General features: G+C 37.5%; 1 protein-coding gene across 17 annotated transcripts in view; it reads right to left on the reverse strand.

The window, feature by feature from the left end:
- The window catches only part of RGS22 (regulator of G protein signaling 22), a 164,498-nt gene that overhangs the window by 53,178 nt on the left and 97,466 nt on the right, over positions 1-13,854 (reverse strand). For all 17 annotated transcript variants that reach the window (XR_008667633.2, XM_055348123.2, XM_055348117.2 and 14 more), the window contains 2 exons: positions 2,823-3,017; positions 485-577 (listed from right to left, as the gene is read on the reverse strand). Coding sequence is in view for 16 of the 17 variants with exons in the window: in XM_055348123.2 (XP_055204098.2) it covers positions 485-577; positions 2,823-3,017 (288 nt within the window). In the remaining variant the exon portion in view is untranslated. The remainder of the gene's footprint in view (positions 1-484; positions 578-2,822; positions 3,018-13,854) is intronic.

The raw sequence follows: 13,854 nt of genomic DNA on the forward strand, positions 1-13,854 counted from the left end.
ACTTTAATATCCTAATCAATCCTATGATCTTTTTACCGTCTTCCTCAATTCCTTCCCATACTTTTTCTTCATTGTTTTCCCTATTGCTGTCACGCAACAGTTTCTTTTCTGTTTAGAAAACTTAATTTAACTGTTTTGTAACCTGACAACAAATAGAAAGAGCAGCTGCCATATAGAAAATAACTGATAACATTCAAAGGAATATAACACAGTTGAAGGCTCCAATGTCTGGTCTTAGCTAAGGCAAATGAGTGGCCTGGCTCCCTACCAAATACCTCATCTGCTTTGTTTTTCTGGCTCCCTTGTCAAATATGTCAATAAAATGTAACACCTGTCAAATGCAGCATGCTAGGCAAAGGAACAGCAGAAAAATGAAACTGCCTATATGATCTCGTCACTCTACAATCTCCCCCTGCCCCATACATAAAGTGGTAACCCTCTCCAGGATAAAAAGTTTGTTTTTCTAAGTAGAAAGTTGCCTTACCTCAGCTTTCTTGGAAAATGTCTCTTTATGCAAAGCCTGTAGCTTTCTGAAGTATGTGGAGTCTAACTGTCGAGTTTCTTCCACCAGCTCCACCTAAAAAAAATAAATAAAGCTTGTGACATCAAGAGAATGTACAATTTGCTAGTAACAGTGGGCTGAAAAACAAATACAGTTGCCAATAAAGGAAATTATTTTCAAAGCAAAAGCAGGAAGATAACATAGTTTAAAAGATTAGCTACAGCAGGGTCACACTTCAAAAGCATGCAATAAAAAATGCATACATTTCTATGTAATGATATAGTGCCACGAAAGATCATTCCTCCTTTCTGGAGGAATGTAAACTTACAAACGATGCAAATATATTAGTCACATTTCCAGCTTCTATTCAATATAACTTGATAATAGTCATAAAAGCAGATGCCACTAGCTTTAGGAACCAAATAATTCACAGAACAAGAAATGACCAGACTCCATGTTGTTATTAGTATGTGAGCAAAGGCTTTAATGCTGTAGTAAGAGAGGAGACCATCAATCATCAAATAAAACCTCATAGCAGGTCTCTGTCTTCAGAGTTTGTAATGTACTACTTCATATAGTCAGGAGAACAAGACCATTTTCTATTTCTCTATTGCAGGGGAAAATCAGCTTGGCTGAAGAGCTGCCTGAGAACTTTCTTTATTTAATAGCTAGCTTTGATAGTCTGCTGGGTTATTCTTTTTGGGAAAGAGTCTACAGAATACAGTCAGCTGATCTTTTAGATAAGTCCTGGAACTAAGAGAGATTTATTTTTCCTCCTACTAAAAACTGTACAATTTGTTTCATCCATTTTATAAGAATCATGACTAATGCCGAAACTTTTTGGTTTAGGGAAGTTAGTTGTAATTCCAAATCTTTTTTTTTTTTAAACCATTGCATCCTCTATGGCATACACTATATTTAAAATAATGACTGGAGAGAATTTTTTAAAACTTCATCTGATATCCAAATTTCCCTACTGTAATAAGTGCATTTTTTATAATAAAAAGGATACTAGGCTAATTTTTCAGGACAAAGAGAAATCTAATTATTTTGGTCATTGAACTTAGTAAATCACAATAGTTGTTTCAGTCACGATCCAATAAGGTAACTCTATCCAAGGTGTTTTGGTATTAATTTTGTATGACAATCTAAGAAGTTGTTGAGGAGATGTGAACAAAGAATAACAATGCAAAAGCAGCAGAATTCCGCCTGAAATGACCTCAGGTACACAGTACATGCATTAACTTAATATAAAACGTATACATAGATGGTTTTAATTTGTGATTCAAAGTAAATATTTAAATTAATTGCCTCCACCCGTTAATAAAATAGTGAAAATATTCAAGCATTGAGGCTTAAAATGACCTCTTTCAGGATGACAAAAGACGTGCTGAAACTTGTATCCAGTCAAGCAGTCTGACCTGATGAACATCTGGGGGTACTTTAAAATAGAAGTACCGAAGTCAGAGGATCTGCTTTCCACAATACATATGAAACGTTTATGTTTTCCATAGGTGTAATATTAACTGAAACTCATCTAGCATAAAATGAAATAGGCTTTTCTGTTAATCAAAATTCAGGCCACTGCTGAAAACTAGCAAGAAGGGCATATTTACTTATTCACAGGAAACCAAAACTCAGATTTCTCTACCCTGACATACTTATACGGAGAGCAAAAAATGACATAAAGTCTTTCGTTAGACAACAATAAGAAAACCGTCAAAAAAAAAAAGAAAAAAAAATCAAGTGATGCCACTGCACTCCAGCCTGGGTGACAGAGCGAGACTGTGACTCAGAAAAAAAAAAAAAAAAAAAATTGAAGTGGGTAAATACTTTCCCTGCCCAAATTTTGAGGCTACCCAAATCTTAACTCTAAATCTTAGGGCCACGTGAGACCTTTTTCAGTTTTTCTCTTGCAAGTTAACAATGCTGCTTATCATCAGCAGTAAACCTAACAATTTTTTATTTTTATTTTATTTTTTATTTTTTAATTTTTTTTTTAGACCGAGTTTTGCTCTTGGCATCCAGGCTGGAGTGCAATGGTGCGATCTTGGCTCACTGCAACCCCTACCTCCCAGGTTCAAGCAATTCTCCTGCCTCAGACTCCCAAGTAGCTGGGATTACAGGCGCCCACCACCACACCTGGCTAATTTTTGTATTTTTAGTACAGATGGGTTTTCACCACGTTGGCTAGGCTGGTCTTGAACTCCTGACCTCAGGTGATCCACCTGCCTCGGCCTCCCAAAGTGCTGGGATAACAGGCGTGAGTATTGTAGTAAACCTGAATGGTTTCACACTCAATTTATCGGTGGCACGGTACCTTTTTATAAGCAATTTGGTCTGATTTTACCATCTTTGTCCATGGCTCAAGAAGGAGGAGAAGGATATATTCCTCTGCTGTGTCAAAAAGGTCTTCAAATGGTGGCTGTATTTTCATATAAATTTCTTTTTTCTTTTCCTGTTGGAGTCCAATGTCAAGAGTGGCAGAAGGAGCAACGTACGTGGCAAAAAGATACTGAAGGAGAAGAGGGAAGAGGGGAGAAGATGTTAAGAGAAGCCACAATGGTTAGCAGACACCTCAACATAGGCATTTTTTAAAAACTAAGAGAAGGCAAATAAGCCCACGTGATATTTTTCTTGAAAATATGGGTAAAACTACTTAACACGAAGCAATGCATCTATTCGAAAGACTTTGTTTTTCCTTTTGTTTTCCAATTTCTTCAACAGTAGTCAATTTTTCTCAGATTACAAAAATCTGAGGAAGCACTAAATATTATTATGGTAAATTTGAGTTTATGTGCCTCTTTTTTTTCCTTTATGTTCACAACATTTCTAACACACTTGTGTTACTTTCCAAAGTGGCTTGAAATACTTTTTTTTGGAAACAAGTGGCAAGAATACACTAGGACTAAAAAGCTGGCTATTAGTCTTCTGGAGACCCAACAGACTACCTGCCCTACCAAATTGAGCTGCAGAGTTCTTAAGACTGTTGCTAATTACTCCTTTCTGCCATTAAGTCTTTCCATCTGGTATCCAATGCTGTGGAAGACATAAAGAAAAGCATAAGAGCGAATGGAGGCCAGGTGCAGTGGCTCATGCCTGCAATCCCAGCACTTTGGGAGGTCAAGGCGGGTGGATCACTTGAGGTCAGGAGTTCAAGATGAGCCTGGCCAATATGGTGAACCCCCATCTCTACTAAAAATACAAAAATTAGCCAGGCGTGATGGTGCACACCTGTAATCACAGCTACTTAGGAGGTTGAGGCAGAAGTAATTGCTTGAACCCGGGCGGCAGAGATTGCGGTGGCCCAAGATCAAGATCATGCCACTGCACTCCAGCCTGGGTGACAAAGTGAGACTCCACCTCAAAAAAAAAAAAAAAAGAGTGAATGGAAAGATATACATAGAACCTCCAGCAAACCTGCCACAAATATCTGTTCCATTCTACTAATTGTCATGTCTCTCAATAATAGTTATGTATATCTGAGAAGCAATTTAATAACATTTTGTTTAAAAAATGTTTGCATACTGGATATGTCATGCCCTGATATTTTAAATCAAGTTTTACTAAAAATCTCTAGTTAACTTATATTTTATTTCAATTTTATTTCATATACTTAGAATTTGAAACTGATAATATCTAGATCAACTCAGAATAGACAGATACAGATATAAATTTGTACCAAACAGCAAGTAATAGTCTTATTTAAAATAATCTTTTAAAAGACTTAAAGGGTCCATGTTAACAACAGAAGCATTTACTGAGTACTCCATCTACTGCATCTTAGACACCTGGCTAGGTGCTATGTATGCAAAGATTAATGAACAAGAGTCAATGCCTATTCTGAAGAAGCCAATTTGGTGGTGACATGGAGATGAATATCAATGGTTATAATACAGGACGGTAAGTGCTATAAGAGAGGTATGTATTATAAATAAGATCTTTAATGATTCTTTTAAGCTCATCTCCCATTAATCATCTTTCAAATTTTACATTCAAATACAAAGTTTCTATAATTTCCCTAAGTCTTGCTATTTTGCCATTTCATACCATTGCACATATTGTTCCTTCCATCTTGGATGTCTACACTACCCCACATACCTTGTCTGCTTGATAAACTAATTTAGAGTTTAAAACCAACATGAGGCCAGGCATAGTGGCTCACACCTGTAATCCCAGCACTTTGGGAGGCTGAGGCAGGCAGATCACGAGGTCAAGAGATCGAGACCATCCTGGCCAACATGGTGAAACCCCATCTCTACCAAAAATACACAAATTAGCTGGGCACGGTGGTGGGCGCCTGTAGTCCCAGCTACTCAGGAGGCTGAGGCATGAAAATCGCTTGAACCCAGGAGGCGGAGGTTGCAGTGAGCCAAGATCGTGCCACTGCACTGCAGCCTGGCAACAGAGTGAGACTCCGTCTAAAAAAAATAAAAAACCAACATGGATTTCCCCTCCTCTAGGAAGCTTTCACTCACATTCTCCCCCAACAATCACAATTTCTGCTGCTATGCCTGTCACTCTATAATGCAGTTATGTATTTATGTGTCTTCTCTTCTAGACTGAGATCCTTGAGGGCAAAGACTGGAGCTTATTCACTGGTGTATCTCCAATTCCTAGAACTGTTTTTGGCAGACAGTAGATGCCATAAACATTTATTAAATTTTCCAAATCCCTAGAAAAGACTCATTTATGTATTGGACTAGGGAAGGAAAGAATTCTAGAAACTCTTCAGAGAGAAGATAATTCTTTTTTTTTTTTTTAAAGAGATGGGGTCTTGCTATGTTGCTCAGGCTAATCTCAAACTCCTGGGCTCAAGCAATCTGCCCACCTTGACATCCCAAAGAGCTGGAATTAACAGGTGTGAGCCACCATGCCTGGCCTCCAGAAGATAACTGTTAAGCTGAATCTCTAAAGATAAGTTGGAGTCAATAATCACACAAGAGAGGAGGGTTGATGAAGGATGGCCCAAGCAGAAGCAAAACACAGGTCAATGCATGGAGACCTATGGGAGCTTTAAAACCTATGGAGAGATTTTAGGCTTCAAGTAGGTAACACTGGCTAAAGGAAAGAGGTGAATAAGAGAAGATACTTTAAAGGGAGGCAGAGACCAGAGCATGAATATGATCTTTTATCCTTTGTTAAGGAATTTGAATTTTTACTTAAAGATATAATAGGGAATCCTTGAAGGATTTTAACTGAGGAGTGACGTCATTGGATGTGATAGTTTGAGTAAGATCAATATCTGAGGCAGTTTGGAAGTTATTTCAATAGCTAGACAAGAAATTATATGCCACCTTCACCTCTTGCTTGCTTTTTTGCAGTAGCCTCTTAACTGGTCTTCCCAGACTCCTCTTGGTTTTCTTACAGTCTATTCTTACCACAGCAGACAGAAAAATCCTTTTGTGCAGCAGTCCTCTGCTCAAACTCTCTAGCAGCTTCCCATCTCACACATAATAAAAGTCAAAATCCTTATAATTACCTATAAATGGAGTTTTTGGAAGTCTCACAATGATGAGGAGACAAGGATTATAGTTCAGGACCTGTCAGTGGGGAAGTCCCTGTAAACATCCTAAGCTCTCAAAACACCCTGAGAGCAGGAATGGACTAGATATTGACTCCAGCCTCGAGTTTTTAATGTGCCAAAAGAAAATAACTGCCAACATATAATTCTATGTCTAGCAAAAACACCCTTCCAAAATAAAAACAAAATAAAGATGTTATAAATCAACAGACAAAAAAAGAGACTTCATCACCAGCAGACCTGTACTAAATGAAATATTAAATGGAGGCTCTAGACAAAAGCAGGATGGACTCGAAAACAATGGAAAGTACAAATATGTGGGTAAATATCAATAAATACTTATTGCAAAATAAAATGATAATAACGAATAAAGTCAGAAGAAATAGTAAAAGAGCCTGAGAAATAGAAGTCAGAGAGATAAGAGGTAAACCAAGTCAGAGTAATGCTACAGAAGCCAAATGAAGAGTTAGCTTACAGACAGGAGACAGCAATAAACCGTGTTAATAATATATATAATATAGATATTATATATATAATATAGATATTATATATATATAATATCGATATTATATATATAATATCGATATTATATATATAATATAGATATATATCTACATATCTATCTATATATCTATATATCTATATATATCTATCTATATATAATATAGATATAATATATATATAATATCTATATTATATATATAATATATATATATGTAAAGACATTAAAGCAACAAAAGAATCAAAGGTGCTGGTTAAAGTGCAATTGAAATGCTCTACTGTGAGGTCCATGACACGCAGGAAAGCAAACGAGGTCAAAATCAGGGTAGTGATACAGTAATTTGCAGGGTAGAGTATCAAAGAACCAGTGATTAAGATAAGGGAGAAGGGCATGTAGAGTAGTTAAAAGGGAATACTAAAGTTCAGAATATAATAGGCATTCAATAGATATTTGCTGAGTATATAAATGAGAGATGAGTGGCTTAAAGCGCAACAGTGATTTGAAAGGGAAATTTCACAGGTCAAGAATTTAAAGCTGGCAGGGTGTGGTAGCTCATTCCTGTAGTTTCAACATTTTGGGAGGCCAAGGTGGGAGAATCACTTGAGGCCAGGAGTTCGAGATTACAGTGAAATATGATGGTGCCACCGTACTCCAGACTGGGTGACAAGAGTGAGGAGAGAGACAAAGAGGGAGAGACAGTGGGACAGAGAGAAAGAAAAGAAAGAAACAGAGAGAGAGAGAGAGAGAGTTTTTGAAAGTAAACTAAAATAATGTCTTAGGTAAATTACGAAACTAAAGATTAAAATTATCAAATTAACAACATTTAAAAATGTAGGATTTGCTCCAATAATTCCAAATTCACTTCAAGGAAAAGAAAATTTAACAGCCTAAATTATTTACATTAAAAATCAGTAGTCAGGCTAAATTAGGGCAGAAATACTTTTTTTGAAATATGCTTTTTTCTTTTGCAATTCAAAACTATAGTTTAAAAAGATCTGATGTGCTACATATCAAATTCTCATATGTTGAGCATTCTGGTTAGTAAAAGAAAAGTTCTCATATAGAAATCAGGATAACGCCTTTGATTTTTTTTTTTTTTTTTGAGACGGAGTCAGTCTTGCTTTATCACCCAGGCTGGAGTGCAGTGGCGTGATCTCGGCTCACCGCAAGCTCCGCCTCTTGGGTTCATGCCATTCTCCTGCTTCAGCCTCCCGAGTAGCTGGGACTACAGGTGTCCACCACCACGCCCAGCTAATTTTTTGTATTTTTAGTAGAGATGGGGTTTCACCATGTTAGCCAGGATGGTCTCAAAATCCTGACCTCGTGATCCGCCCGCCTCGGCCTCCCAAAGTGCTTGGATTACAGGCGTAAGCCATCACGCCTGGCCTGATTTCTTTTTTTAAATGAGAACAGAGAAGAGGGTAAAGTAGGAAAGAAGTTGAAATGGTGGCTAGGATAACAATGACAGCTGTTAGGATTGTCAGCCTCTGGTGGATGCCTACATCTATTTCCCTTCTCTTTTACTCTCAGTCTTGCCTTTACTCTTTCTGTTTTAAGATTTAGTGCTACTCTCAGTTCCATGAGATTATCTACGTGTGATTTAGATAGCCTACTACTATATCTATACTATGGTGGACACTTCATGATGCCCTGTTGAAGCTAAGTTTCTGTATATGATTGTATCCAATTGCCTTGGGCTTTTTACCTTCTTAAATTTTGCTTTATGATTTTCTTCAAAATAAGTTTCTCTTTATTTTACCACTTACCATATTAGTAGAACAACTTCCTCTCTCTGACCATACTTTTCATCTATTTGTATCTCCTCACCAAGTTTTTCTTCACCTTCAGCACAATCTGAAGGTTATTCTTGTCCTCTAAATAAATCATGCACCAGCTGCTTTATCTTACTTTCTTACACAATTGGGACTGAGAACTGTCCATTATTTCAACTATACTCTTACCAATATCCCTAATTCCTCCCCACTGTATCCTCAAGTTCCTACTAAAAACATAATGACTGACTCCATTATAAATAGACTTCAAAAAAAACTTAGCTGCAATCAAAAAGTTTGTTACATTTTTGCTTATTTCTAATCAATGCCATTTCCCATTTTAAAACTGCCATCCTCTTTAATGCTCCCAACTGTATTCTTACACTTCTTCACTTTCAGTAGACTTTATCTTCCACATAACTGGGAAAAACCACTGGTATAAACGCCCTCAACTTTCAAGAGCTCTCTTTTAAATCTTTTTGTTTCTCTGATGTCTCAAAGACGTCTTTCCAATCCTAAGCCATTCAGGTGTGCTCGACCATGTTCCTCCAGAGCCTGTAACACCAATTATTTTCTTAGTGCCTTGTTTCTTTAATCTACCTCTCCACTGATTCCATTTCCTTCTTTATGCTACAAAGTTGTTGAAATCTAGTGCCTCTCTCATTCTAAAATGTTTTTCCTGACTCTGTTTTGCCACCTACTTCTTACACTACTTCTCTCTTCCCTCTCTCTACAAGTCTCCATAGTTACACCACAATCTATGGAAGTCTGGCTTCCATGCCAATGACAATGAACTCAAAGATCACTAAAAACCACATAATCGTCAATTCAATAGCTTCTTTCCTTAATCTTCATTCAACCTGATCCCTTATGCAGCTTTAATACTGCTTATTATCTCCTCTCTCCTTGACTCTCTTTCCTCTGACTTCGCCAACCCTTTCTCTTGATTCTATGCCAATTTCCGCTTCTTCTCAGGCTCTTTGCTGATTCCTTTTCCTCCATTCCTCCCTTAAAAGATGACACTCACTAAAATTCTATGCTCAACTACACCTTCTCAGTTCATGCCCCTACAGTTTCTCACATGAGCCAAGCACTCCCTCATAGGATTTTTGTACTCTGCACTCTATCCTTTCTATGCTCTCTACCCTCATCTTCTTTTCCCCTTTCACTGAGCTTCTATTCATCCTAAAGACTCAGCTTCCTTGGCTCCTGAAGTCTGGCTTAAGAATCCATCCTGTGTGTTCCCATGGACCCTGTACTTTTATGTTTTTCCCATTGGACCCTACATTCTACAAAGACAGAGACTGGGTCTACTTTGTTTACTACTGTATCCCTAGCATCTGGCATAATGTGAAATTTAGAATGAGTGGATGAATGGAAGACTTCATCTAGCCCCAAAAATTTAACAGTCAATCAATGTGGAAGAACTCCATATATTAATACTAATAGTTTTAGACCTGATTTCTTCCCTGAACTCAAAACCTTTGCTTCTAGCAGCCTACTTTGTTATAGCTACATGAATATCTTCCAGACCCTCAATGACTCAATAATATAGCAAATTATCCTTTCCTAACTTCTAAAGCCTCTCCCTTCCTCCTGTGTTTCCAGTTTTCTTTTCTTTTCTTTTCTTTCTTTCTTCTTGAGATGGAGTCTTGCTTTGTCGCCCAGGCTGGAGTGCAGTGGCATGATCTCAACTCACTGCAACCTCTGCCTGCCAGGTTCAAGCGATTCTTGTGCGTCAGCCTCCTGAGTAGCTGGGACCACAGGCACTTACCACCACGCCAGGCTAATTTTTGTATTTTTAGTAGAGACAGGGTTTCACCATGTCAGCCAGGCTGGTCTTGAGCTCCTGATCTCAAGTAGTCTGCCTGCCTTGGCCTCCCAAAGTTCTGGGATTACAACTATGAGCCACCATGCCTGGCCTCCAGTTTTCATTAATAATATACCATTCATAGTATAATTTTTGACTCTTCCCTGCACTCCCCTTTTTTATTCTCCAATGCAAATCCTATGAATTTAATCTCTCCAATGAAACAAGGAGAAACTAACAAAAACAAATATCAGGAGGAAATAAGTAGCATAACTTCCATCTCAAGAAACATCATAAAACTCAGTTTTCTGACCAAGCAAGGCCAGACCTTTCCCAGGTTACTGTCTGCTACCTTTCTTCCTGACCTCACACTCATATTTTGCTCTAGCCACGGGGATTCATGCATATTATTTAGCTACAGAGTCTGCAGTCTCTAGGAGCTATATAATTGGGACAGTCATGTGTCCCTACTCTGGTCTAAGCCTACTGTCTTGGCAAAATTATTAATAGTTTCATTCTGAAAAGTATCTGGGTTTAGATGATAAATTATATGGTTCCTCTATATTTAATTGTCATCAGTTAGATAAATTCTGAAGTTTCTCTAAAACAAGACTCCTAGAAACACTTGACACATATTTAAAGCTGAAAATAACGCAAAGAAAAGCAGATGTTAGGTGATAAGAAACAGACATTTGTCTAATTCTCAATCATATTAATTGAATAGCTATACTCGAATGCCAACATCTCAAACCAAGAATATACAATTTAGAACTTGGGTTGACGCTTCATAGACTTCCCTGTTAAAAATAAATAAACTAGAGAGCAGAGGGGAGGAAAAAAGAAATGAACTAAACGATTGCACCTAAATGTAGGTATTAATTTGCCCTTCCACTTTTTTTCTTTTGCTTCCTCACCACGTTTATTGAATTATTGCCACCCAATTTCTCTTTGTTCAAGAATATCAACCCCCATCTGACAACCAGCATAATCCTTAAGAATAATACACTCTCCTGCCGGGTGCGGTGACTCACACCTGTAACCCCAGCGCTTTGGGAGGCTGAGGCAGGCAGATCACGAGGTCAGGAGATCGAGACCATCCTGGCTAACATGGTGAAACTCTGTCTCTACTAAAAATACAAAAAATTAGCCGGGCATGGTGGCAGGCGCCTGTAGTCCCAGCTGCTCAGGAGGCTGAGGTAGGAGAATGGCGTGAACCCGGGAGGCGGAGCTTGCAGTGAGCCAAGATCGGGCCACTGCATTCCAGCCTGGGCGACAGAGCAAGACTCCGTCTCAAAAAAATAAGTAAATTAATAATAATATACCTAATGTTAAATGACAAGTTACTGGGTTCAGCACACCAACATGGCACATGTATACATATGTAACTAACCTGCATGTTGTGCACATGTACCCTAAAACTTAAAGTATAATTTAAATAAATAAATATTAATAATAATAATACACTCTCCCTACATCCCTGATTCCTTACCAGTCTTTTTTTTTTTTTTTTTTTTTTTTTTTTTAAACAGGGGCTTGCTCTGTCACCCACGCTGAAGGACAGTGGTGTGATCTCGGCTCACTGAAACCTCGGCCTCCTGGGCTCAAGCAATCCTCTTGTCAACTTTCATCACCATGCTCCACTAATTTTTAAAAAATATTTTGTAGAGACAAGGTCTCATTATATTGCCCAGGCTGGTCTCAAACTCCTAGGCTCAAGTGATCCTTCCCTCTTGGCTTCTTGGCCTCCCAAAGTACTGGGATTACAAGCACGAGCCACCACGCCCAGTCCTTTATTGAAAAATCACAGAACTGGAAGCATTAAAAAGGGGCTTGTGAGGTCATCCAATCCATGGCATCCCAAGCCTACATTACACACATTTGTTGTCTTTTGTTGAAGTTGTCTCTGCTGTTCCTCACCTCCCCAGGATGGTAGGGACACAGGTGGTTAAGGGAGTAAGGATGAGAAAACTGAATTCAGTTTGTCAATCCTTTATTAGCCCATACAATAAAATTATAGTACATTTAAACTGAATTATGGAACTAAAATCTGAAGATGTCTTTCTAATAATCCAAGGCAATCTGTAAGTGGATAACTAACAACTGAGTATATATATATATAGCAAATACAAGATATTGTAATTGTATATTTAAAACAAAAGTTTAAAAAGCTAAACAACACACTTAAATTCTTTATAAAGATGATAAAATCATTTTAAGTTGATATAAATTGACTTTAAGATGAAATGTAAAGATTATACTATATGATATATAAATAATATAGTCTGATTATGGGTTAGAAACATTGTTTAAATATCCAAATCATTTGCTTTTTTACTGGCCGCCCAGTTCTTCCTTTCTAGCCACAGAGTAAATAACAATGTAGCTCATGTTAGAGAAGAAAATGCTCCCTTCATATTCCAGTCAGCTACTCTGATTCACATTCAAGCAGAGATTCACTCACACACAGCTGTGGCCAACATGAGTCCAATTTAAACATTAACCTATGATGCTTTAACAACCCAGCAGGAAAGTTTTTGAGAAGGGATACAAGCACTGCCTGTCTGTGATCAAACTGCCTGGCACTGCACACAACATGGCTCTAAGCCTCATCTCTCCTGGAGACACTCAAAGGTTATGTAATCAGGAAATGCACAATGTGCTGCTTGCCCCACACCTCTCTACACCTGTGCCTGTGACTCACTTTCTTGGCATCTGTATCAAAAACCAAAACAAAAACAAAAAGAAAGTAATGCCTGCCCCTAAAAAATCTTTTACAGTATTGAAATTCTGGGAGTTAATTTTCTAGCCTAACTGAACCGTCAATATTACTCGAGAGTTAACAAGACTAGCAAGAAAAAAGATGTAAGATGGATACCATGAGACAGAAGGAAGAGCTGAATTGGAGAGCAGAAAAAAGAATGGAGAAAAAAATTAGAATAAATGAAGACACACACACACAAAAGAGGGCAGGGGAAGAAAATCCATATTTTGATTAATGTTTTGCTTTCTAAATAGCGTTAAAATGAAGAACAATGTTTAATTTATTTTTAATACATATTAGTTTGCTGACATTGTTGGGGGAAAAAGTGAACAAATATTCCTGTTTGCATCTTCAAGGAAATCTCAGCTGCTTCATTAATTAGAGACAATATCCTCTATATAATACCTGCATTGTACTATTAATACACATGAGATAGCTCAAACCATTTAAAATACGACATTTCCCATTGCAATTTATATTTTTCCAACACTATGATATTTTTCATGCAAGATTTCCACACCACTTAATAGTTTCCAAAATCATTTTGAAATTGTGTGTTAATAAGCATATTCTTGGATAGAAGTGAATCCCCATCTCCTTTCAAATGTATCATAATGCATGCCAGACTTACTTTTCCCACATTAATGTTTTCTTATTGAATGATAAGGTCTAGATAAACATACCTGAGAAATGAAAATTGTGTGTTTATTGAATTTATTGTTTTTAACAATGTCAAAAGCAAAAAAAAAAAAAATGGAAATGTTTTCCACAACTGTCTGTACTATTTGGATTTCTCTTTGTATCAAAGGCTAAATGATGACAGCTATGGGATTAGATTCCAATTAGCATACTGTAGAAGCACCCAGCAAAGTATTCTCACTGTGCCAAAGGTGAGCACAGGCTTTGGGAAGGCATCTTTTCCATAAGTAGGGGCCATTTGATGAGCTACAGCTTGACACTTATCTGCGTTCCAATGAAAACAA

The sequence above is a fragment of the Gorilla gorilla genome, chromosome 7 (genome assembly GCF_029281585.2).
Source record: "Gorilla gorilla gorilla isolate KB3781 chromosome 7, NHGRI_mGorGor1-v2.1_pri, whole genome shotgun sequence".
NCBI classification, from domain to species: Eukaryota; Metazoa; Chordata; class Mammalia; order Primates; family Hominidae; genus Gorilla; species Gorilla gorilla.